The sequence below is a fragment of the Brachyistius frenatus genome, unplaced genomic scaffold (genome assembly GCF_029030835.1).
Source record: "Brachyistius frenatus isolate BFR_SWC_R1_liver_20210118 unplaced genomic scaffold, ASM2903083v1 Contig_45, whole genome shotgun sequence".
NCBI classification, from domain to species: domain Eukaryota; kingdom Metazoa; phylum Chordata; class Actinopteri; family Embiotocidae; genus Brachyistius; species Brachyistius frenatus.
Genome location: NW_027210644.1, coordinates 759083 through 781021, shown reverse-complemented (window position 1 = coordinate 781021; position 21939 = coordinate 759083). Strand labels below are relative to the sequence as shown.

The following is a 21939-nucleotide window of genomic DNA, read 5'->3' as shown; positions in this document are numbered from 1 at the left end:
CCCCCCCCCCTGTGTTTTTACATTGACCCTTTTCTTATAGGGCTTTTCGCGGAAACTCTTGCGGTGAAATAAGACTTCATGGCCAACAGGTCAGCGATGAGTCTTTGTTATTCACAGCCAGACCGTGATGATGGAGAAGTTACAGATAAAAGACGGGAAGAGGTCCTTGCCCTCGAGGCCGCGTTGTTGTTCGGGGAGCACACTTTGAAAACCAAGTCAGGTTCAACGGAGGATATAACAGCAGAAGCAGATGACCGCTCCTATAACGTCACGTGGACCATTTATGTCTTCATAGCAGTTCCACGAGGTAAGTTTTTCACAAAGAGCACGTGAGGAACAAAAACTTCACTGAAACACTAAAACTGAAAGTCAGACGGGTGAGTTTATGCCTCACAAATATACTGTAACGTTAAAAGAAAAAAGAAAAAAAAGCTGACTCTACGGATGTCCTTTATCCTTGTTATCGTCCATTAATATGTACCCCCTTTCCAGGGAAAGAAAGCGACGCTGCCGCGACGGCAAAGAAAAGAAAAGTGAATTCATCTAATGTTTTGCTGAAGCCCCATAAAGCGCAGAGCTTCTTTCATATTGAACACGAGTTGTTGCCGGGTGACACGGGGACGGCCAAAATGGACCTGGTAATGTTTGGGCCGGTAGCAAAGCTGTACAGCGAGGACAATTCCAAGGTAATCCTGACATGTTGCATGCGTGTTGCGTGTGTCTCCGCGCGTGTGCCTTTTGCGGAACAATTCACGAACGTGGTGAACGAGCGACAGCAAGGAAGCCGCGCGGTGTCGAGCCGCAGTAAGTTCACGCGCGAGTTGATCGTCGCACGAGTCGGTTCACACCTGGTTTTGAACACAAAGCCCTCGGCGAAAATTTGATATTCTTATCCTCGCTTTAACACGTCGTCTATTAGAAATGTATGACATATTTCGCGTAATTGTAAATGTTGGACCACCCCCTTTTCCATCTCCCCGTCCCCCAGAAATGTCAGGCTAAACCTGATCGTGTCGATTCAGGCTCAGATTATTCATTCATTCATTCCAGCGGGTTTGAGAGGGTCGGGCTCGGGGCCGGGTGGATTCATTAGTTTGCCTCGTCTGAAAAGGCAAAAACAAAAAAAGAAAAAGAAAAATGCTGAACCACAGGAAGCGTCGGTGAAACAAGCGTCGCATTGACCGCTTTTGTTTTCATTCAGTAAAAAGCTGCTTTGTAGCCACCAGTTGGGTTATAAGCAGGTGAATCTCTCCTGCTGTCTGCACAGTACAGCTGCACTGCACAGGAAAAAAAAAAACTGGTAACGAAAAAAATGAAATAAAAGCAGTCGGTGACCTTTGGGTGTAAAAAAATGATTTGAGTGGATAGAAAAAAAAAAAAAAAAAAAAAAATCATTCAAAATGAACAAGCCTGCTGTAATGTGACAGTGACACGTGATGTCCGTACGTGTCCCAGACCGCCTTCGAATGTGGACTTGGCAAATGGGATCTCAAACGTGTCCTCGATGTATCCTGGGCGGGTTCAAACTTTCCTGAGCTGCCCACTTGTGACCGGATCACGTTTAACGCCAAGTGTGAACGGGCTCGTAGAGAGATGAGGATGTCGGCTGCTAAAAAAAACACATCCCGCTGTTGAATCGAACGCGAACATAAAACGTGTGCGTTTTGTAACAGCTCATCAAAACGTGGCACGAAGGAGATCAGACGTGGGTTGGCTGGGCCCAGAAATTCAACATCAGAGTCGACAGAGACGTGTTGGTCGGGCTGCTTTCTCACAAGATCCGGCTTCAGATATGGAACAATAAGAATAAAATGGCCAGAAAAGTCTGGTTTGAAACACAGAAAGTTCTCAGACTGCCTCAGGATCAGTCTGAAGATGCAACAGACATGTGTGGTGAGGATGCAATTTAAACTTTCCTCAAAAGCCAAATATTACATCTATTGGGTAATAAGATTCTATGCTGAAACGATACCTTTACTCCAAGGTGGTTTTGAGACTCTGGTAAACCAACTGAAAAGCTCGTGTGAGAAGAGGTCAAAAACAAACAAAAAGCAACAAAGAGATGAACATGTGAATTCCAGCTCAGCGGTGACCTTAAAATCAGGTATATTAATCATTTTTACCAGATTTTTTTTGTTTTTTTTAATGATTTCACCACAATACCCGAGTGAGGCGTACTGGTGTCCGATTTAATGTCTTGACCAAACATGGTGCGGACATATTTCCAGGTAAATATATGTTTCTTTACCCCGCCCTGTAGACATGAACTCGACCTCGCAACTGAAACCCACACGTGATGCCGTTGACCTCGAGAACATCAAAGCTCCAGGCAACGCGTCAGTCGAAATCAGTCCCGTTCTTTTGCTGGCAGGTGAGTCGACTGTGCCTTCGCAGGAAACAGCCTCGAAAGCAACGGTGCCTTTCAGGTTCAAAACCGGTATCGGCTTGCCATCCCTCGCTCCGATGTTTACGTCTGCTGGTTTTGACCAATTTGACTGCAGTCGCTTTGGTCGGTATTTTGTTTTCAAAAGCCCGAGAGGTAAAATTATCCAGTAATTCACTTCAAAAAGGGCCAATATGAGAGGGAAGTCCACCAAAACAAACCACTGTATCCGCTGGTGCAATGTAACTAAGTATACTTCCTCGAGTACTGTACTTTGTATTTTACGATGGTCCTTTCGCCCGACTTTTCTACCTCTACTATATTTAGTTCTGTTTCCTACGACACATTTATCCGACGGCTTTAGTTGTTTTTAGAAATTCTGATTTTACATGCAGAACATGAAGAATTTCTAAAACACAATACGTTGCCTTTTATTTTAAAGTAAGCTACCCAAAAGTACAAACAAGTAAAGCCGAGGTGATTAGTTGACCCATCGATGGACAGAAAATGTATTCCCATCTGTTCCGATATACTCTTTGTATATCAGAACCCATGAAGGTGTCATTTTGGGTCAGTGTTTTCTAAAACTAGCAATCAATTGCTAAAAAAGTATTGGCAGATTAATCCATAACAACAACAACAACAATACCCAGTTGTAGTCCAGTACAAAATAGTTCAAATAACCTATACCAACTAAAACAATAAAATCCTGCTTTTACACTAATATACGAACAATAGTAATCTATATGCCATATAACTGCCACAAGGGACATCTTTTCTTCACGAGTACTTTTACATCCACATCATATTTTAACGTGTTCAACAGAGTATGTCCAACAGTCTGATATTAGTATTTTTTTACTTCACAAAAGGGATCTGTATACTTTTCCACATGCCCCCCCCCCCATATTGTTTATATGGCCCACCGACACCTCCTCCGGCAGCCTGTGTTGCTATAGCGAGGCTTAAAATAAAAAAATAAAAATAAAAAAAAGAAGATAAAATGTCAGTCATCCTAGTAACTGTGAAAGGAAACATTTTTGACTTTTGTTATTTCTCGAACTCCCAGGTGAAACCTCGCTGGCTGAATGCTTCCCAGTCGACTCTTCCGGCGTATTTGAGGTCGTATGCAGCATCACTCTGGACAGACCGTTATTATCAGAGCGACTGAAGGCGGAACTTAACCCGCTGGTCATCACCATTCTGTCAGCCACTTCAATGCCCTCATCCCCGGCCCCTTTCCACGTCCTACGGGTCTGATTTCCATCTCATTTCATCGTTTTTTTTGCATATTTTTTGTATTTTTCTTTAAATTGAAACGTGGTTTGTGCCAACGCTGTGTCTTGAATACGTTCTCTTTTTTTTTTTTTTTTTTTAATTAAACGCGAACATTTCGGACCGAGCCTTGAAAAGAAACCATTCTGTGGTCTATTCCTTTCCCCCAGGAGAGATGCGCGCCCGTATACTGTCAGTACAAGTTCCATAATTTGAAAGTGCACAGGACACGGCGTCACGAGCACGGCGCCAAGATCGACTTCGACGACGTGAACGTAATCCTGACCGGCTTGATGAGTCCCAAAGAGCGCCAGGAGTTCTTCTCCGGTCTGCCTCTGGAGATAGAGGTTCACGACCGCGACACGAAGTTGGAAGAGGCGCCCAAGACTCCAGCGACGTCGGGCACCGGGTCGGACGAACACGTCCAGCGTGTCGGCTCCGCGCTGTTAAAACGGGAGACGGGAGTCGCTGACCCTCACGGCATCGCGAGCCTGGACCTCTCCGAGCTGCTGCTGGGGAAGACGAGCCTGAAGGGGTACTTGCCGATCAGGTGCTGCCCTCCGCCTCAGCCGTTGGAAAGGGAGCGGCGGGCGTGGGCGAGGAGGGCGGCGGACGCGGGCGCTCGCGGTAAGCCCACCTCACCGGGACATTATTACGACGCCAACTCTCAACTCAAAGTAAAGGTGGCGATAGCTTGCCCGCTCAACGTTGAAAACGACGACCGCGACCCGGAATCGCGGAGCGGCCCGTTCGGTCGCATCGTCTACCTCTTTGCGTGCGGCAACTCCTCCGCGTTGACCAGGCTGAGGTCGGAGATCGTCAGAATCAACGCCTCGGCGTTCGATCTGGGCTCGGGCTCGCTGGAAAGTGTGGAGACGGCCCTGTCCAATTTCAAAATGAATTTCAAGCAGGATAAAAGCGGGGATCTGGATATTGTTACGGGATTCCACGTGCTGGATAAGAGGACACACATCTTTGTGCTGGAAGGGCTGAAACGTGAAGCAGTGGAGAGACTTCGGGAGGCCGTTCCCATGAAGTAAGCCCGCGGACGCCGTCTCGCTCCCAAACAGCCGGTGTTAACGGTTTTCAGCTGTGCTGTCCGTCGGATGGAGTGTTTAGATTCCAGTGATTCCTGGAGTTTGTGTGATGTTTTGCAGGCTGAGTGGGAGTGAAGAGCAGCAGGTGATAGTTCTCTACAACTCAAAAATGGGTTTCTTCAAACGCATCTACGGCTCATTAGATGTGGACCTGAGTACCATCCATCTGTGCGAACCACTGGAGATGATTATGAGAAACCCTCTGATCTACATTCGAGGCCAAATCCCGCAACCCTGCTTCCAAGCTCTGTCACGGTAGTCATCATGTTGTCACTTTGTAATGTTCTCAGCCACTTTCTAAAAACAACAACAAAAAAAAAATCATGAACACTCATCACAGTAAACCACCGTTGTTATTTATTTTTTTAATTTTTAATTAAAAACTTGGTGGCAGCAGGACGAGCTGTAAAACACGCCATTCACCGTTACACCGTCATCGCATGATTTTGTTCATGTTCAAATTTCAGTGTAGCTGTGAAATGTGTAGTCTTTTTTTCTCCATGCATCTCAGAATTTGTTTTTGTACGGTATAAAAATCACTTAGCAAATACTTCCAAGAATTAATTTTCCATTCTATATCCATTTCTGCCAAAGTTCAATTGTAGTAACGCAATTCAAAGTGGAGTTATTTTACTTTTAAAAGACACGACGTTTCCACTTACAAGTGAAAATCTGCCTCGCGTCGTCTGGTCTGACCAGAACTAATAATTCCTGTGTTTCATAAACAGGTGATATTTGAAAAAGGTGGGTGCAAACGTAAAGTGTACAACATGTAAAGTTTATCATTAGCCTTGAAACAGCATAAAAACATCATTCCAGATTCCAGTTCTTTCAGCTGTTAACCACTCATTGATAGCTCAGCTTGTAAGGGTCTCCAGGGATGCGTGGATCAAGGTTGTTTTTTGTTGTAATTTTCAAATGAAAGCATACGTGCTGTGTAACTTTCTAAAATGATTGTCAAAATCCTTAAAATTATCGCACGAATTTATAGGAATGTGACCGTAAACATCAAATACACTGTTCACTTTTGAATACGCTGTCATGAATGTCTTTTTTTTTTCTTTCTTCTTCTTCTTCTTTAGATTAAACCAGCTGCGCGAAGAAAAGGAACTTCATTTTGTGGCGCAGCACGACCTCTTCCCCTCAGCCGACATGATTTTCAGCCTGGCAAAGCAGTACGGGACAGGCGCCGAGACGTGGACGCCAGACGCCGCAGCGAGCGTCGAAGAGGACGAACCTGCCCCGCCCGCCCGGGCGAAAAGACGCAGCGTGGTCGACTCGCGCCGCCCGGACGACGTCGGATGGAGACGCGACAGCCGGCAGACGAAGTGCTTCATTCGGGTCCGTGTTCGCTGCAATGACTTGAAATCGGATTTGTTGGCGGAGTTACTCATGTGTCTCGGGTATATTCCAGGAAAATATTAAAAAGGCACGAGAGGAGAGTGAGCGGCTGCGGAAGCCGGAGGCGGCAGTGTTGAGGATTGAACGGGCTGCAGCCGGGCCGGCGCACAACTACAGCGTCCAGACCTTCAACTCAAATGTGCTGGCCCAACAACGGCTCCGTGGAGAGATGGCCGAGGTAACACTTCGCGGATACGTAAAGTATACGCTGCCTTTAATGTATCCGGGTGTAGCGGTGAAAGCTGTGGAAGTACCAGCGCTGTGGTATAGACCAAAGAAAGAGGTTTTGAGTTTTGAGGTTGTTTGTGTCTTATTGTTTTTTTTGTTTTTTTTTCAGGTTTTCTTTCACACCCCCAAAGACTTAATTTGCTTCTTTTTTTTTTTTTTTTTTTTGGCGGGAGGGGGGGGGGGTCTAAATGGAGATGGAGCACGTGTCCTCGTGAAATAGCGTCACTGATGTGCTTTAGAAGAATTTATTCAAGGAAGACAAACTCATTGTCAGCTTCCTTTCTTGTGTTTTTTTTTTTTTTCCCATCGGCTATGTTGACGCCGTAGAATAGAACCAGACTTTAAACTAGTGTAGCAGATGAAGATGATGATGATGATGATGATTATGATATGGTGTAAAAACAAACAAACAAACAAAAAAAAGTTTCTTTGACTGCCCCAGGTGCCCGATCAGAGGTTCACCTACTGTCAGCAGTACCACAGTGCAACAGTGGCTCCGGGACCCGTGACTTCTAAAACGGAGTCCAGCTCCAACTCCGCCTCCACAGATTGGGTCGCCAGTACCGGCGCGTCCGGAGTGCACCCTCGACATCCAGATGAGGCTCGTGTGGAGGATCTACGGAAGGTTACGTCACTGTTCATCTATAAGCGAGTGTGTGTGTGTGTGTGTGTGTGTGTAATGCTAGGGCAGAATAGCGCGTGATGTGACGTGACTCGATGCCATTAGCCCCGCTGTTGCTTCACTTGTCCTGACCTCACCGTTATTTATTGTCCCGCCGGATTTAAGGATTGCCTTTTCTAACCCGTCCCGAGACGTCTGCTTTGCTCTCCGGGAGGTATCTGATGATGAGTGTGCGTTCGTAGCTGACACTGCTCACTGTGCCCACAGCCGTGGCGAGAGAACATCCTGCACGACAACACAATGAAGCCCCCGGTGCCGCGGGACTATTTGGCCTGGGATCAGCGTTCCAAGGACTTCCAGCTCTTCAGCAAAGCGCCCCCTTTCTTCGGCACCCCTCCCGCCCTCACTCGCCAGGCCGGTGTGGACGTTTAAGGAGCCTGAATTTCCCCCAGGAACTGATGTGCGGGGAGACGAAGCAAAACCAGCCCACTGAAGCATCAAAGCACCGCAAATCTTAAAATTCGGTGTGAAAAAAAAAAAAAAAGCCTTCGTGTCTTTATGTTTGCGTTTACACCAGAAGCGTTAATCCTCCTAGAACCGAGACCGGTAGCGTTCCCGGGGGATGGTGGGTGGGGTGGGGTGGGGGGGGGTGTTCCTCAGCTGGGGTTTAAAACCCGACCCGGGTGCCATCGGACTATCGCCCGCAGCTTTAGTTTTCCCTCGGTGTGATTACAGTCCTGAACCCCTGTTCCCATTAAGGTTCGCTCAGCCACTCGGGAGGGCTCGACCAATCAGCAACCAGCGTGGGTGACTTAAGTGCAAATGATGTGGAAGTCAAGTGTTTCCTCGTAACTGCCGCGTTGTTATTTTCCTCTTTTGTGGCGTCTTGTCACGTCAGTTCAGATCTAATCACACAAAACACGAAGCAACCAATCGAGGCGGCGGTAGACGAACTCTGTGAAGTCAAATGACTGATTCTTTGTCGAAGGAGTCAGGCAGCTTTGAAGAGAAGGATTCAGATTCCTCATCGGACAGGGACGATGGCGGCAAAGTAACGCAGCGAACCGATCACCGTACACTGAACGTCACTTGGGTTCCCTCTGCGCCGGGAAATGACCTACCCTGAAGCAGGAGCTACAGGAGTCCCCATCATAGCCTTCCGAGACACCAGCTGCACATGTCGGGACATTCGGTGTCCCGAGAACCAGAGCGAGCGCGTCTTTTACACACTCGGCATTTTACACGGGACATCATCAAGGCAACGTCCATCATCACGGTGACAAGAAAGTGGTCTCCTCATAGCGGTTTTAATAAACCGGCATGTCAAGTGAAGCCACCAGGTGTCAATTAATGCAGGTCACGTGACAGACCGCAGGTCACGTGACAGACTGCAGGTCACACGATAGACCGCAGGTCACGTGACAGACCGCAGGTCACGTGATAAGACAGCAAGAAAAAAAAAAAAAAAAGCAACACACCCAAGAACACCAGTTAAACAACCCATTATATTTACTGGTATGTTTTTGTAGGGTTAAAACACACACACGTCCATTTTTACGGTTAAGTCTTCAAAAGGTCCACGGAAGATGTCACACGAGTTACTTACTGGTAGTAATTCAGAGCCAACGGACCCAGCGGACGGTCGCGTCTCCGGCGTGACAGCAGGTCGTAGAACACAAATAAATAACGGCGAACGGAGCCAGTTAACGAAAACCACAACAAAGCACCAAAGCAAGACTTCAAACATTCACAGCAGAGCGCAAACATCTTTTTTGCATTTTCGATACACGATTTTCCTTTCAGACAGAACTACGTCATGGAACAATCCCCAAATCAGACATCTCTCGCGCAAATATCTCAAAATAAAAAAAAAAAAAATCAAAGAAACGTAGTTATCGTTATAAAAATATTCAGTGAGAGGAAAAAAAAAAAAGAAGAGAAGCAGCAAGACTGTAGAAAATGAGAAGAAGTGGAGTGAGAAATTCCCATAATGCACTGCACGCGATGATGCAGAATGGTGTCGTACCGCAGGTCGGCGCGCGACTCCGCCGAGTCGGACGTTTACCCGACGATGCTCTTGCAGTGTTGAGATGCTGCCTTTTTTGTTGTCGTTTTTTTTGGTTGCCGCGGCAAACTCGGCGCGCCGCGTCGGTGAACCGAGCTCATCGGGGCGGGAAAAAAAAAAAAAATGTTGCTTTGTTTAAATGATAATGATGGTTTTTGTTTTGTTTTAAATGATAAAAGTCCAGACGGAAACCCTGCGAAGATCACGTGACGGCCCGAGAGGAGTCGGGTTATAAGCGGCACTTGGCATCGCACAAAAATTGAACCGGAGTGGATATTTTCCTACAACCGTCTGGGCTGGAAGCTTTTTCTTTTTCTCAGTTCTGAAAGCTAATATTGATATGTTTTGATTGAAGCCCCAGATGGCGGATATTTAAACCAGTACGAGTCTCCGCTGCTGACTGACACGCGCACGCACACACAGTGGAGAAGAGCATTTATAGTTTGATAGTTTCACTTTGCAAAAGTCTCGCTGCGAGGACTTTAACGTGTTCTAAGTGCCGTGAAACAACCCGCGTTGTGATTTGGCGCTGTGTATTAAATCAAATAAATAACGCGCCCGCTTTCAAATTTCATTGCTGCGCGAAGGAACTCGTATTGTTTCAGAATATGCAAAGTGATTTTTTGTGTTTTTGTTTGTTTTGTTTTTCCTACCGTAGATAATGAATGTAGAACGGTGCCTGTCTGAAAAGAAAAGGAGGGGGGGGAAAAAACCAGACTATAAAAGCACCACTTTGTAATATATATATATATATATATTGTTTTTAATATGAACCAATCCTCGAAATGCCGTTGTGAAACGAAGCCACGGACCCACTAACAATTATACCCTTTCTTTGCTGCCCCCCTCCCCCTCCACCTCCCCCCCTCCACCTCCGCTCTGTTGTCGTCTTCCGGCTCTGGACCCTTTATTTTGTCGGGTTGACAAACGACTCCAGACGAATGCTGGATTTATAAGTTACCGCCCCGCCCGTTCTTGTCATTCTCGTCACGGTTAAACTAGTTAAACTGCAGTTAACTTAAACTAGTATCTTGGGCGAGCGGTTCGTTAACGCGCAAAAAAAGGGGGCAAAGAGCGCTCGAAGACGGGACGCGCCGTCGGCGGCCGAGGTCTCCCGCGAAAAAAAAAACCCCACGCAGCCGCCCTCGTCGTCGACCTCCTCCGGGCGTCCGTCGAAAAGCGGAAACGAGGCCAGACGCCGGCAGCCGCGAAGACGAGGGGCCGAGCCGCCGTCCGACCGGAGCCGCCGCGGGGGGGGGGGGGAGCCGCCGCGGTCCTCAGTACGTTCTTTCGAGAGGGTGAGAGCAGATGTAGGCTCTGTTCTCCAGGACCTCCCGGGCGATCCGCTTGATGTTGGCGTCGTTGTTTTCAGGAGAGTCTGGGAACGGGACGGAGATGAGAAAAAAAGGAAAAAGGAGAAAAAAGGAGAAAAAAAAAATCACAAAACGAGCCGCTGCCATTCGTTTACACTCTTAAAAAACAACAACAACAACAAAAACACGACAACATTGCCATCTGTCCGGATCGTGTCACCGGTTCACTCTGGATTACATATAGGTCGTTAAAAAAAACGCAGTGTGGAAATGAGAAGCAGCGAGGGGGGGGTGTTGGGGGGGGGGGGTGTTCGAGTGTCGGTATGTGGAGTTCGGCGGGGAAATTCCGCAACACATGCAAGTCTTTTGTACCGGGACGCTTTAAAAAAAAGAAGAAAAGAAAGAAAAGCAGCAAATAGCACGGGGCTGTTTTCAATTACCGTTTTGTGTTGTACTTACGTTTCTGCAACTGAACCATCCAGTAATTGTTCTTGTAGAAAGCGTCGTTGCAGAACGTGTTCGCGAGCAGCACCTGGAAAAAAAATGGAACAACGCCGGGTTTTTTTTTATTTTAGCTTTTAAACTTTCAAGTGCGAACACGCCGCGACGCGCTCCCGGAAAACGGACGGTCGTGAACGCGGCGGCGCCGGAAACGGACGGTTTTGTTTTTGTCGTGCCGCCGGCTGACGGAAATGTTAACGAGCTGCCGGGGAAGTCAGTCGGCCGCGATTCCGTGTGCTGCGTCCTGTTCACGCGTGCGAGCCCCGTTTTGCGAGTTCGGGTTGACATCCCGGTCTTTTATTTTGAAATTCTCTCTCAAAGAATTTGTGACTTTGACACGAGAATTAAAGATCTTTGATCAAAGTTACGTATTAAGAATTTTTTTTCTTTCCCCAAGAAAAACCTCCCCGACGCCTTTGAGTGGCCGAGAAGTTCTGCGTCCTCTTCACCCTCGTCTCCATGAAGGACGTGTGGTCTTACGAATATGCGGATAGTCCCACCTCCAACTCCGCCCCACCCCACCTCCAACTCCACCTACCTCCACCCACTCCACCTCCAACTCCGCCCACCTCCAGCTCCACCCCACCTCCACCCCACCAACTACACCCCACTTCCAACTCCGCCCCACCCCATCTCCAACTCCACCCACTCCACCTCCACCCCACCTCCAACTCCACCCACCTCCGCCACCTCCACCCCACCAACTACACCCCACCTCCAACTGACCTCCAACTCCACCCCACCCGACCTCCAACTCCACCCATCTCCAACTCCACCCCACCCGACCTCCAACTCCACCCACTCCACCTCCACCCCACCCGACCTCCAACTCCACCCGACCTCCACCCACCTCCAACTCCACCCCACCAACTACACCCCACCTCCAACTGACCTCCAACTCCACCCGACCTCCAACTGACCTCCAACTCCACCCATCTCCAACTCCACCCCACCCGACCTCCAACTCCACCCACCTCCACCCACCTCCAACTCCACCCCACCAACTACACCCCACCTCCACCCCACCTCCAACTGACCTCCAACTCCACCCCACCTCCAACTCCACCCATCTCCAACTCCAACTCCACCCCACCCGACCTCCAACTCCACCCACTCCACCTCCACCCCACCCGACCTCCAACTCCACCCACCTCCAACTCCACCCCACCTCCAACTCCACCTCACCTCCAACTCACCCCACCTCTAACCACCTCCAACTCCACCCCACCCGACCTCCAACTCCACCCCCTCTAACCACCTCCAACTCCACCCACCTCCACCTCACCTCCAACTGACCTCCAACTCCACCCCACCTCCAACTCCACCCATCTCCAACTCCACCCCACCCGACCTCCAACTCCACCCACTCCACCCCACCCACCTCCAACTCCACCCCACCTCCAACTCCACCCCACCTCTAACCACCTCTAACCACCTCCACCCACCTCCCCGCCGCTCCCTCCAGGACTGATTCCTTCAGGTGTGTGAGACGTGTTAAACCCCGACCGTCTGAATCCGTGTTGAGGAGTCTGTCAAACATTGTTACTGTGGAACTGCAGTGACCGTCTAACCGGGGCAGTGGCTGCTTATTTCGCTCATGATGTCTTCTAGCACATATACGTTAAAAACTCAATTCTGCATTTTAGTATTTCAGCCCTAAACTCCATCTGACCTCTCTTGGGAGTCTAAACCCGCTCATCTGATACGCGGGTCACTACGGAAGGGCTTTAAGATGAATATTAATTCCAGGTGCCTGCGGCCTCTGATATTAAAGCGGGGACATACTTCCTCAACTGTTTGACTTCAAATGCGCCCTGCACATGTTGGTGTGTAGACGTAGACCCTGGACTTTATTCATCCCACAGCGGGGAAATTCAGTTGTTACGGCAGCAAAAGAAACACAGAAAAGGTGCACGCAATGAGACACAATTTATAAATACATATACATGAGGTAAGATAGATGAAAATGATTATTTAAAAAAAAAAAAAATACACATGCACGCACACAAACTATATATATATATATATATTAAAAAAAACTACACATATATATATATATATATATAAAAAACTATAAAATATATAAAAAATATAACTATAAATAATAACTATAAAAAAAAATTAAATTTTTTTTTTTTTTTTTTTTAAATAAATAAATACGGCTTGGGATGAGTGGAAAAAGGATAGTGTAGTGGACTCTGCTATGTTAATGCAAAATTCCATGGAGATTTTGCTTTCCTAACATTGTGCCATAATTGGGCCTGAATTAAAACTGTAATGTACCCACCTCGTGGTCGTGATTCCTGAGGCCGATGCTGATGGAGCGGCTGGCTCTGGACAGGACAGCTGTCATGGCGTAGAGGTTGATCAGCACGTCTGCTACTCTCTTCAGGACGAGCTGTTCGTCCACGACGGTCTGACGACAGAAAAATTAGGACACTTCAATTTTCAAGTCCTTTACTTTAGCATCTGTAGTCTGGTGGGTGAAAATAAAAATTAAAAAAAAAAAATTGTGATTCATTTTGCTGTACGTCACTTCAACCCAGGTGGTTTCAAGAAAGTCCCTCTGACCGGAGAGGTTAGGAAACAGTTTAGATTTATATCTCAAGTTGTAATTAATTCATTCCTTTGTTTGGAGAAACCAGGATTATATCTGGGATTTCAAACCTGTGGTGTCTGTGTTAGTGGGAGTGGGATGCCCTTCTCTCTAGGTAGATTGAAATCTTCATGAGGCTTAAGATCAGGACTCTTTCCCCGTTCCAAAAACAACACACTGAAATAAACTCGGCCTGAATCTCCTTCCTGACGTCCGCATTTGACCGACGGTTCTTCTCTAACCTCTTCGAGCCGCTAATTCAAGAATTTTGGTCTTCACTCCTGTTAGTGATGACGACGCTGCATATCAATTTCTGTGACGTGTTTCTGCCCGAGCCAGAAGCATTAGCGTACCGAGTTGCGACCAACCCGTTGATACGCGTTTACGTTGACGTTTGTTCCGTCTGGCATTTGGCCATCGCCATCTCCGGGTTTTTTTTTTTTTTTTGAAGGCAGGAGTGATCATATTTGGATGAGCTGGGAGCAGCGAGAGGCGGGTATATGACTCGATCTGACCAAGAAGAACCTGAGGATACCATAGAAGACCTATATGACATGTCAGACCGCCCCCCCCCCCCCTGTCCCCCCCATGTCACATGCTTCCTGTTTGTGCCTTCACTGCTGTCACATAAACCTTCTAAACCATGTGCTTTCAGTGTGTATGGGGTAAACAGAGCGTTTCCAAGCGGATGATGTCAGCCAGCTCACTGTGTGTGTGTGTGTGTGTGTGCGTGCGCGCCAGGAAAATTAAGAGGACTCTTGTGCATCATGTCAACCCATACGGGAGGGACAAAATATTAGGAACACCTCCTCGCATAACCTTGTGCTGCTCAGCGGCAACACAGAGTCCAGTGTTCGAAATGATCATTATTTTGACCACCGACTGAATAAATGTTTAATATTTGTCTAAACAGGAAAATCATTCGCGCCAAGGTTTTGCCTTAGTCTGGTTAAAACCTACGCACATCAGTACCTCTGCCGGAACGCCAGAAAAACTGCTACAGTCTATAATAGCGTCGTCCTGATTTCCAAAAACGATCTCAAGGGTTCCAGTTCTGATCTTTAATGGCTCGAAAAGAACGACAATCAGTTGTTGACCATTAAACTTTAAAAAGTGCTTGTTTGCTCTGATTTAAGCACTCTGAACGTGGAAGTTTGAAGGTTTTTGGCAAATGTTAAAGTCAGTGTGATGAAAGTCCTCTGAGGACAGTTTCTCGTGTATTGGATCAGAATCCAGTCAAATGATACAGGAAGCGAGGATTTGGAAAGCTCGCCCATTTCCAAAGGGGTTTATAGCTTCTTCGGGAAAGTGGTGATTACAAAAGCAGTCGCAGAAGAAAAAGAGAAAACTCTGGAGCAGCTGTCTCAGACCAACAGCACCTCGCGTTACAAAACAACTCGTACGTGCCGCAGCTGAAGACGAATGGGACATTTGGAGCAGGAAAGTCCAACGGCTGCTTTTCCAGAATAAATCAAATGTTACCTTTCCATATCTGTACAGCAGGCTCTCCACCGTCGACCCGAAGAGGTTGACGTTCTGCTCCAGTTTCTTCGCACTCTCCTGTAGGCGGGAAACGGAAAACTGCTGAGTTTCTAGAAAACGCCGAGTACGTGTACGGCTGGCGTAGAATGTGTCCTATACAGTTCGTACTGCCAGGCTGGGATGCACCACTCCGTCTTTCCCCGTCAGGCCGAGGTCCACGGAGCCTCCGAATGAAGTTCTCAGTTTCTTGCTGACCATGCCCATAGCAAGAACAATATTTCCTTTCTTCATCTCCCTGAAGGCAGAGCAGAGAAGCACTTAGGGACCAGAACAAGGCCAAACACTCGACTGGAAATTTGAAAAGAAATATAAGACAATGTAAGGCTTATTCTGGGAAGAATATTCATACACAAGTTAGTGAATAGCGGGAATGTAGGGTCACAAAGAGAAAAGGCGGTGAAGCAGTTTAAAGACCAAAGAAACTAAAAATGTAAAGCTGCAACAATTCATACTTTTTTTTTTTTTTAACATCAAAAATGGAATAAATGACGATCTGTAATGTGAAAAGTGTCCCTGTATGTGATGACCTCGACTCTGCACTTCAGTTTTACAGTTTTTACTTTAACTCACGGTTTTGTCCACAAATTCATCAACTGTTTCGGGGAAGTACCACAACAAAATACAAAACTGTAAAGCACGGCTAATAACCAACTGTACACGTCACCTTCTCAGCACTGAACAGCAGACGACGTTATCAGTTAAAACAAAGATATTTTTCTAAGCAACGACCGGAGTTAAAGGAGGGTATATGATACACTTAACATTTGCTGTTTCTGTTCGATAGGCTAGTTATAACCACTCTATGATAACAATGATAATGTGTCAAACATGCAGTGTGATTTTCAGGTTGTTATTGAAGTGGCCAAATCAAAGAAAAACAAACCAATGCCACTTTTTTTTTTTAAAACCTATATGTTTTAAAGTCGTGTGTTCCTATTATAGAAATTCATTCAGACTAACGAGCTTTAGGCAGTCTTCGTTTTCTTACTTGATTTTGCTTGTGAGAACTTTGCCAGCGTACTGCATTCCAGTCAGAGCAATGTACATCCTCAAGATTTCATTGGTTCCCTGAAAACAGACAAGACACTCAGTTTTACCCTTATTATACTAAATGTATGTGACCGTTCGGCCCATTAAGAAGGAATCATAATAGCAGGTGTGCGGGCGGGTGGGTGTGTCCTGTGGGATCCCTTCTGCATTTGCATATCAAATATTTGCCTACACAAGAGGGTCTTCAAAAGGCTTGAAAATCCCTTGTAATAAAACCCCGCCTGCTAATTCTTCACGTGGGATAAGACACACAGGATCTGGGTTGTATCACCAACTTCATCCTTGGAAGAGCTTTAAGTCCAGAGTCAAATGTGCCACCTGGTGGACATTTATAGACGTTATCATCTGAACAAGCAGCGACAGTGGAAAATGGATCAAATGTTTTTTTTTTTTTTTTCATTTCTTTTTAAGACCTTTTTTTTTTTTTTTTAAACAGCTCATGTGGTATCACATGACACCGGTGTCTAGTTTCTAAGTACAGTAAAAAAAAAAAAGTGGTGTTAACATTTGCATTGAAATTTGAATATGGGAAGAAAGCTCTAAAGACCGCAAGCTATTGTGACTCGTGGTCAAACGACATCGCTGAATGGCGCTCGTTTTCTATTGTAACTGTAAACATACCATCGAATATTGGGATACGCTTTCAAATGAGAAGTGTGTGGAATTTAGTGGCACCTAGTGGAGAGACGAGAGGAGCTGCTCCCTGACATGGAGGGCTCTCTAAAAAAAAAAAAAAAAAAAAAAGGCCATGAAAGGTGATTATCCACCGATGAAAACGCAATGCCGAACGGCTCCTTCAAGTCTATAGCATCCTCCCCACACCGTGATGAAAACGCAATGCCGATTGGAAAAGAAAACGCAACAAAACTACTCAAGTCTATAGCATCCTCCCCACACCGTGAATGTTTGAGCTTCACAGTGTCGAATGATAAAATGTGCAACGAGATTAAAAAAAAACCTCCTGATTGGAAAAGAAAACGGCAACAAAACAAATTTAAAAAAAGAGATATGAGAATCAGTCTCGCGTGTAAAATGAGTTTCTATCGAAGAGTTGCACCTTAAATGGCTACAAAGTCCGGCTCCCGTTTGAAAAATGCGGAATCATTTTAAGTTCACCTCGAAGATCGGCAGGATGCGGCAGTCCCTGACGTAGCGCTCGAAGGGGTAGTTCTTGGTGTAACCCAGACCGCCGAAGACCTGAAGAGCCTCGCTCACACAAATCCAGCCTCCCTCCGAGCTGAACACCTGCCCGGAAAAACAGAAAACGCGTCACGAGGCCTTTTGTCCCACACTGGTGTTTATCGTGCACAAAAGTTCAGAGAGCAGACGTTGTCCAACCTTGACCATGGCAGCTTCCAGGGAGCAGTCCGGGAGCCCCGGCCTGTCCATCATCCCCGCTGTCAGGTACGCCATGCTCTCCATCACGAAGGCGTTGACGGCCATCAGTGCAAACTTCTCCTGAAGTGACGGGGCAAAAATGTGCCGTTTCATCACTTCTGAGCAGACTAAGAGCTGGAGATTGTTTACTGGACTTCCAGCGAGGGGCAGCTCCGCCGTACCTGAATCATACCGAACTCACTCAGGGTTTTGTTGAACTGTTTCCTGGTTGCAGCGTACTCGGAAGTCAGTTCTGCGGAAAGACGCGCAGATAACGCCAACCTTAAGGAGTCTCACAAAACGTACAGAGATGGAAGCTCCTACAAAAGTAGAAAACGTTTTTTTTTTTTTTTACCCATCAGTTTTTTGATCATCCCAGCGGAGGAACTGCCCATACTGAACCTCCCCGAGTTCAGGATGTTCATGGCGACCTTGAATCCACTCCCGACTCCCCCTATCACATTCTCCACTGGCACGGGGACGTTGTCAAAGGAAACTTCGCACGCTGAAAAGGCCCAAAGCTGATTACAAGTGACATTAAAAAAAAAAAAAAAAAAAGGCACAGACTCCACCGCAATCAAAGTGTTCGTGTAAGGCTTACTATTGGAACCTCTGATGCCCAGTTTGTCTTCGGGCTTGCCGCTGGTGATGCCCCCGAACGCCCTCTCCACAATGAAAGCAGAAATCTTGTCTTTCTTCACGCCATCTACAACCACCTCAGTCCTCGCAAAGACCGTCATAACATCTGCCATGGCTCCATTTGAAATCCAAATCTGGTAGCACACAATTGGTCAGTCTGAGGCCAAATGCGTATTATGGGAGAATGTGACTGCGTGTGTTTGAACAGCTGGGTTCATCTCACCTTGGAGCCACTGATCAGGTAGTGTTTTCCGTCGTCAGACAGGGTTGCACGGGTCTGAATGGAGGCCGCATCACTGCCACTGAAATGATCGATTCGAGTGTAAGCGAAGCTAATCCAACGGGAATATTAAGACAATCCTGGAAGCAAAAATAAATGCTTATTTCTGATTGGTTGGAAGGTGTCATTGAAAATCGTACAACTGCTTTCCTTAAAAGGAGCAGCGTGTAGGTTTTAGTGACATCTAGTAGTGAGGAGATTCTATGGTGGCCATGGAATTTGAAAAAACAACAACCACGAGGCCCTTTCTGGAGGCAGTGTACGGTTTGTCCCTTCGGGGCTACTGTAGAAACATAGTGGTGCAACGTGGTGTGGTGTGGGACCCCCCCCCCTCCCTATGTAGGTCATTTTAGGCTCATGAAAACATAACAGTTTTTAGTTTCAGGTTGCTATTTTTGTCTCGTTTCCCGTCTCCAGCAGGGGGCGCTACGACTATGACGGAATATTACTACCGGGTGTCTTCAGGGCGGGACTGCTGTCAAAGATGTGTAATGTTTGAGGAAGATCGGAATATGTGCGTAAAAGTTAACAGTCAGTTGCGGGTTCATGGCGAGACGCTCAAAATGGCCGCCACGACACGGTCACACCGATCCACGAAAACAAATTCACGAATTTGGTGCATGCAGGCGAAACGAGGTGCCCGGAGCTGCAGTTCAGGGGGCGCTGGCGAGCCGTTTGGCCACGCCCGCTCGCAAAACACATATCGCATGTACCGTCTCACCACGCCGGATGTGTGTGACACGTTCCGCGAGGCTTCGAGCATCCTTTGACCTTAAACATCAACTTCCCGTGTCACGGCGAGCGAGCCGTTTGGCCACGCCCGCTCGCAAAACGCGCATCAGCCGTATCGTCTCGCCACGCCGGACGTATGTGCCCGAACCATATTTTAAGAAAAACCCAGCTTTGAACGCGTTTGACGTGGAAAGAGACGCATCTGACGTTCTCGTTAGACCTTCAGGCGTTTCGGTGAGGAACGTAAAACGTAGAAATCTCCGAACGGGCTCCAAACACACAGATGGCGATGAGAACAACAACAAAATGAAAAAAAAAAAAAAAAAAAAGCCCGTGCGTCAGTCTACGAGAGTTGACGTTACACTCCGAGGTGTCCCGACGGGTGTAACACCTGGCGTTGTGTTACGCAGCAAGCGGGGACGGTCCAAAAGCTCTAATGAACGAACGTAGGATCCGGCTGTCGCGGGAGGGAGGTGAGGCTTCGGCGTTCTTTACCTTCCGGGCTCCGTCAGACAGAAGGCTGCGATGTTCTCTCCCGAGGACAGTTTGGGCAGATACTTCTGCTTCTGCGCTTCGTTCCCTGCGATCAGAATCCCCTGAAAGCCCAAACAGCTGTTAGCAAATCACCTGGAGAAACCTCATTCAAATGTTACTGCACCAACCACGTTCTCACAGACTAAAACTTGATATCTATTTTTTTCCAACACATTTTCCCTCCAGTCTATCCCCCATATCGGGCATGCAGAAGGTGTTCTATTTGGGTTTTTTTTTTTTTTTTAACCTTCAGTCCAATGGCTTGATGTGCAGCCAGCGTTACAGCAATAGAGCCGTCTAACGAGATGATCTCGGCCAGGCGTGCGTACATGGTGTTGGACAGTCCGAGACCCCCTGTGGAGAAAAGACCAAAAAAAAGAAAGAAAGAAAGAAAGAAAATTGAGATGGCGCCTTCGACTTGTACCGGAGAGACACAGGTATGTAGTATTTCTGCATTTCTGTCGTACGCGGATGGGTGCGTGTGAGAGAAATAAGCTGCGGTGCCATTAAAGTCAGGACGGTGTGCGAACTGTTGTCATGTTTTAGGGAAACTTCTCTTGCAGTCTGTCCGCAGGTTAAGTTGCGTGATCTCAAATGTGAGACACAGAACACCGTTTTGTTTTGTTTTGTGTTTGTTTCTCCCCCTTTTCTTTTTCTTTTAGTTGGCCTCGTCCGCGGAAGAGCCCATATCCAGCTTGCAAAGTTAATTTATGCGCGGCGGTCTCGAGCCCGCAGGAATATTTAAATCATCTGAGCCCGAACCGACGTGCGGGCCCGACGGGCCAGGTTGTGAAAGGTAACGTGCGAACAGTCCAACAAATCCAGGACGTGGCTCATCTCACCGTACTCCTCAGGAACCATGATGCCAAACAGCCCGAGCTCCTTCAGCCCATTCAGAGTCTCTGGAGGGATTTGGGCGTCCCGGTCGATCCTCGCCGAGTCGACTGAAAAGGCGCCGACAACATTCAACTCATCACACTACTCAGGCAACGGATTCCAAAAGCATCGCTCGCGTGTACAGTACGTATAGACGCGTGCGTCTCTCCTCTCACCTTCCTCGTTGAAAAATCTCTCCACTGGCGCCACGAGCTGCTTGATCTCATCCAGCTCTTCTTTTCCAATTTCTGGATAAGGGAAAACCTCGGCCTGGGGGAGGAAACGGGCGGTTTAAGAAAAGAAAATGACCCACTCCGTACAGCAAAACAAAGGTCATGTTAATGATCCCATAACACACATGATAAAACTTCAATTACTTGTACAGGAAAATGATTTATGCATTTAAAAAAAAGAAAAAAAAAAGAGTACATTATGTGGGAACAGCTGCGCGCCTGCTTATGCAACTATCTAAATCAGCTGATCATGTGACAGCGGTGCAGTGCTGCGGGTCAACAGCTTCAGCTCATGTTCACACCGAGCATCAGGATGGGGGAAAAGACTGTGATCTGCGTGGGACCGTGGCACGACGTGGGTCCAATGTTTCTGAGACTCTGGATCTGCTGTTTTTTTTTTTTTCCCCACAACAGCGTCTAGCGTTACTTATGAGCTGTATATTACAAATAAAACAAATAAAACAAGGCATCCAGTGAACTGCAGATCAACTCCTGCCGGCCAAGACAGGCCAAATGTGAGGTTTAATTGGGCACAGGATCAGCACAACTGGAAAATGGAGAAAAAAAACAAAGCCTGTTATGTTAAAACTATAATTCTGCTGCATCAGCATGAATCTATGGAACCGACCTGCCATGTATCAACAGGCCAGGCTGGTGGTGGTGCTGGTGGTGGTGGTGGCATATTGGTTTGGGGGGGTTTCTTGGCACACTTTGAGCCTTTACCAATACCCAATCAGTCGTGATTTAAAAGCCACAGCTTATGCCAGTATTGTTGCCGACATCGTCGCAGTGCACCACATCTTCTGATGTCTACTTTCCTAATAAAGTGCTCGCTGTGTTCACGTTGCAGATTAAAATAACTGTAAACACAGATCAGTTCACGGTTAAGTTTTCGAGGTGACCTCTTTTACCTTGTTCACCTGACCGAGGAACAAGTCCTTCGCGTACGCCAGGTGTCTTGAATGCGTCTTAATGGACCTCCGAGGCGGCTGAAGATGGAGCGCGTCTCCCCCGGCGCGCCTCGCCCGACGGGCAAGCAGCCGCTTCCCAAAAGTGTTGGACAAGACGATAAATCGGTTTACATTCATCTTTCTTCCGGCATAAACCTCTACTCCATGGGGTGGATGAGCGCTGTGTACAAAAAAACAGCCGGTTATACAAACGCCACCGGGCTACCTTTCACCCGTTTCTGTCT

General features: G+C 47.2%; 2 protein-coding genes across 3 annotated transcripts; one reads left to right on the top strand and one right to left on the bottom strand.

Moving 5' to 3' along the window:
- Positions 1 to 78: 78 nt before the first annotated feature.
- cfap92 (cilia and flagella associated protein 92 (putative)) lies at positions 79 to 7618 on the top strand. Its single transcript, XM_069703177.1, has 12 exons — positions 79 to 307; positions 493 to 686; positions 1674 to 1893; positions 1985 to 2104; positions 2261 to 2371; positions 3453 to 3637; positions 3829 to 4694; positions 4816 to 5010; positions 5838 to 6096; positions 6170 to 6334; positions 6827 to 7009; positions 7274 to 7618. Exons 1-12 carry the CDS (start codon positions 79 to 81, stop codon positions 7436 to 7438), a joined length of 2892 nt encoding a protein of 963 aa, XP_069559278.1. The 3' UTR covers positions 7439 to 7618.
- A 2580-nt stretch (positions 7619 to 10198) lies between these two features.
- On the bottom strand, positions 10199 to 21939 carry acad9 (acyl-CoA dehydrogenase family, member 9). Of its 2 annotated transcripts, XM_069703214.1 has the most exons (17): positions 21656 to 21939; positions 20688 to 20781; positions 20478 to 20579; positions 19883 to 19989; positions 19597 to 19697; positions 18313 to 18391; positions 18052 to 18223; positions 17806 to 17955; positions 17633 to 17703; positions 17412 to 17531; positions 17190 to 17318; positions 16012 to 16091; positions 15132 to 15258; positions 14964 to 15041; positions 13173 to 13301; positions 10844 to 10916; positions 10199 to 10449 (listed from the first exon to the last, which is right to left on the bottom strand). In XM_069703214.1, exons 1-17 carry the CDS (start codon positions 21830 to 21832, stop codon positions 10349 to 10351), a joined length of 1890 nt encoding a protein of 629 aa, XP_069559315.1. In that variant the 5' UTR covers positions 21833 to 21939; the 3' UTR covers positions 10199 to 10348. The 2 variants fall into 2 exon arrangements, with proteins under 2 accessions (XP_069559315.1, XP_069559316.1); XM_069703215.1 differs by lacking the exon at positions 20478 to 20579.

What these genes read in the sequence shown, in the direction of transcription:
- cfap92 (XM_069703177.1), top strand. Translation starts at nt 79, where the DNA reads ATGGCCAACAGGTCAGCGATGAGTCTTTGTTATTCACAGCCAGACCGT. An exon ending in AGACGAAGTGCTTCATTCGG is followed by an intron (nt 6,097 to 6,169) that starts GTCCGTGTTCGC and finishes GGTATATTCCAG; the next exon opens with GAAAATATTAAAAAGGCACG. An exon ending in TCCGTGGAGAGATGGCCGAG is followed by an intron (nt 6,335 to 6,826) that starts GTAACACTTCGC and finishes TGACTGCCCCAG; the next exon opens with GTGCCCGATCAGAGGTTCAC.
- acad9 (XM_069703214.1), bottom strand. Translation starts at nt 21,832, where the DNA reads ATGAATGTAAACCGATTTATCGTCTTGTCCAACACTTTTGGGAAGCGG. An exon ending in ACCTGATCAGTGGCTCCAAG is followed by an intron (nt 18,224 to 18,312) that starts GTGAGATGAACC and finishes GTGTGCTACCAG; the next exon opens with ATTTGGATTTCAAATGGAGC. An exon ending in TGGAAGCTGCCATGGTCAAG is followed by an intron (nt 17,319 to 17,411) that starts GTTGGACAACGT and finishes TTTTCCGGGCAG; the next exon opens with GTGTTCAGCTCGGAGGGAGG.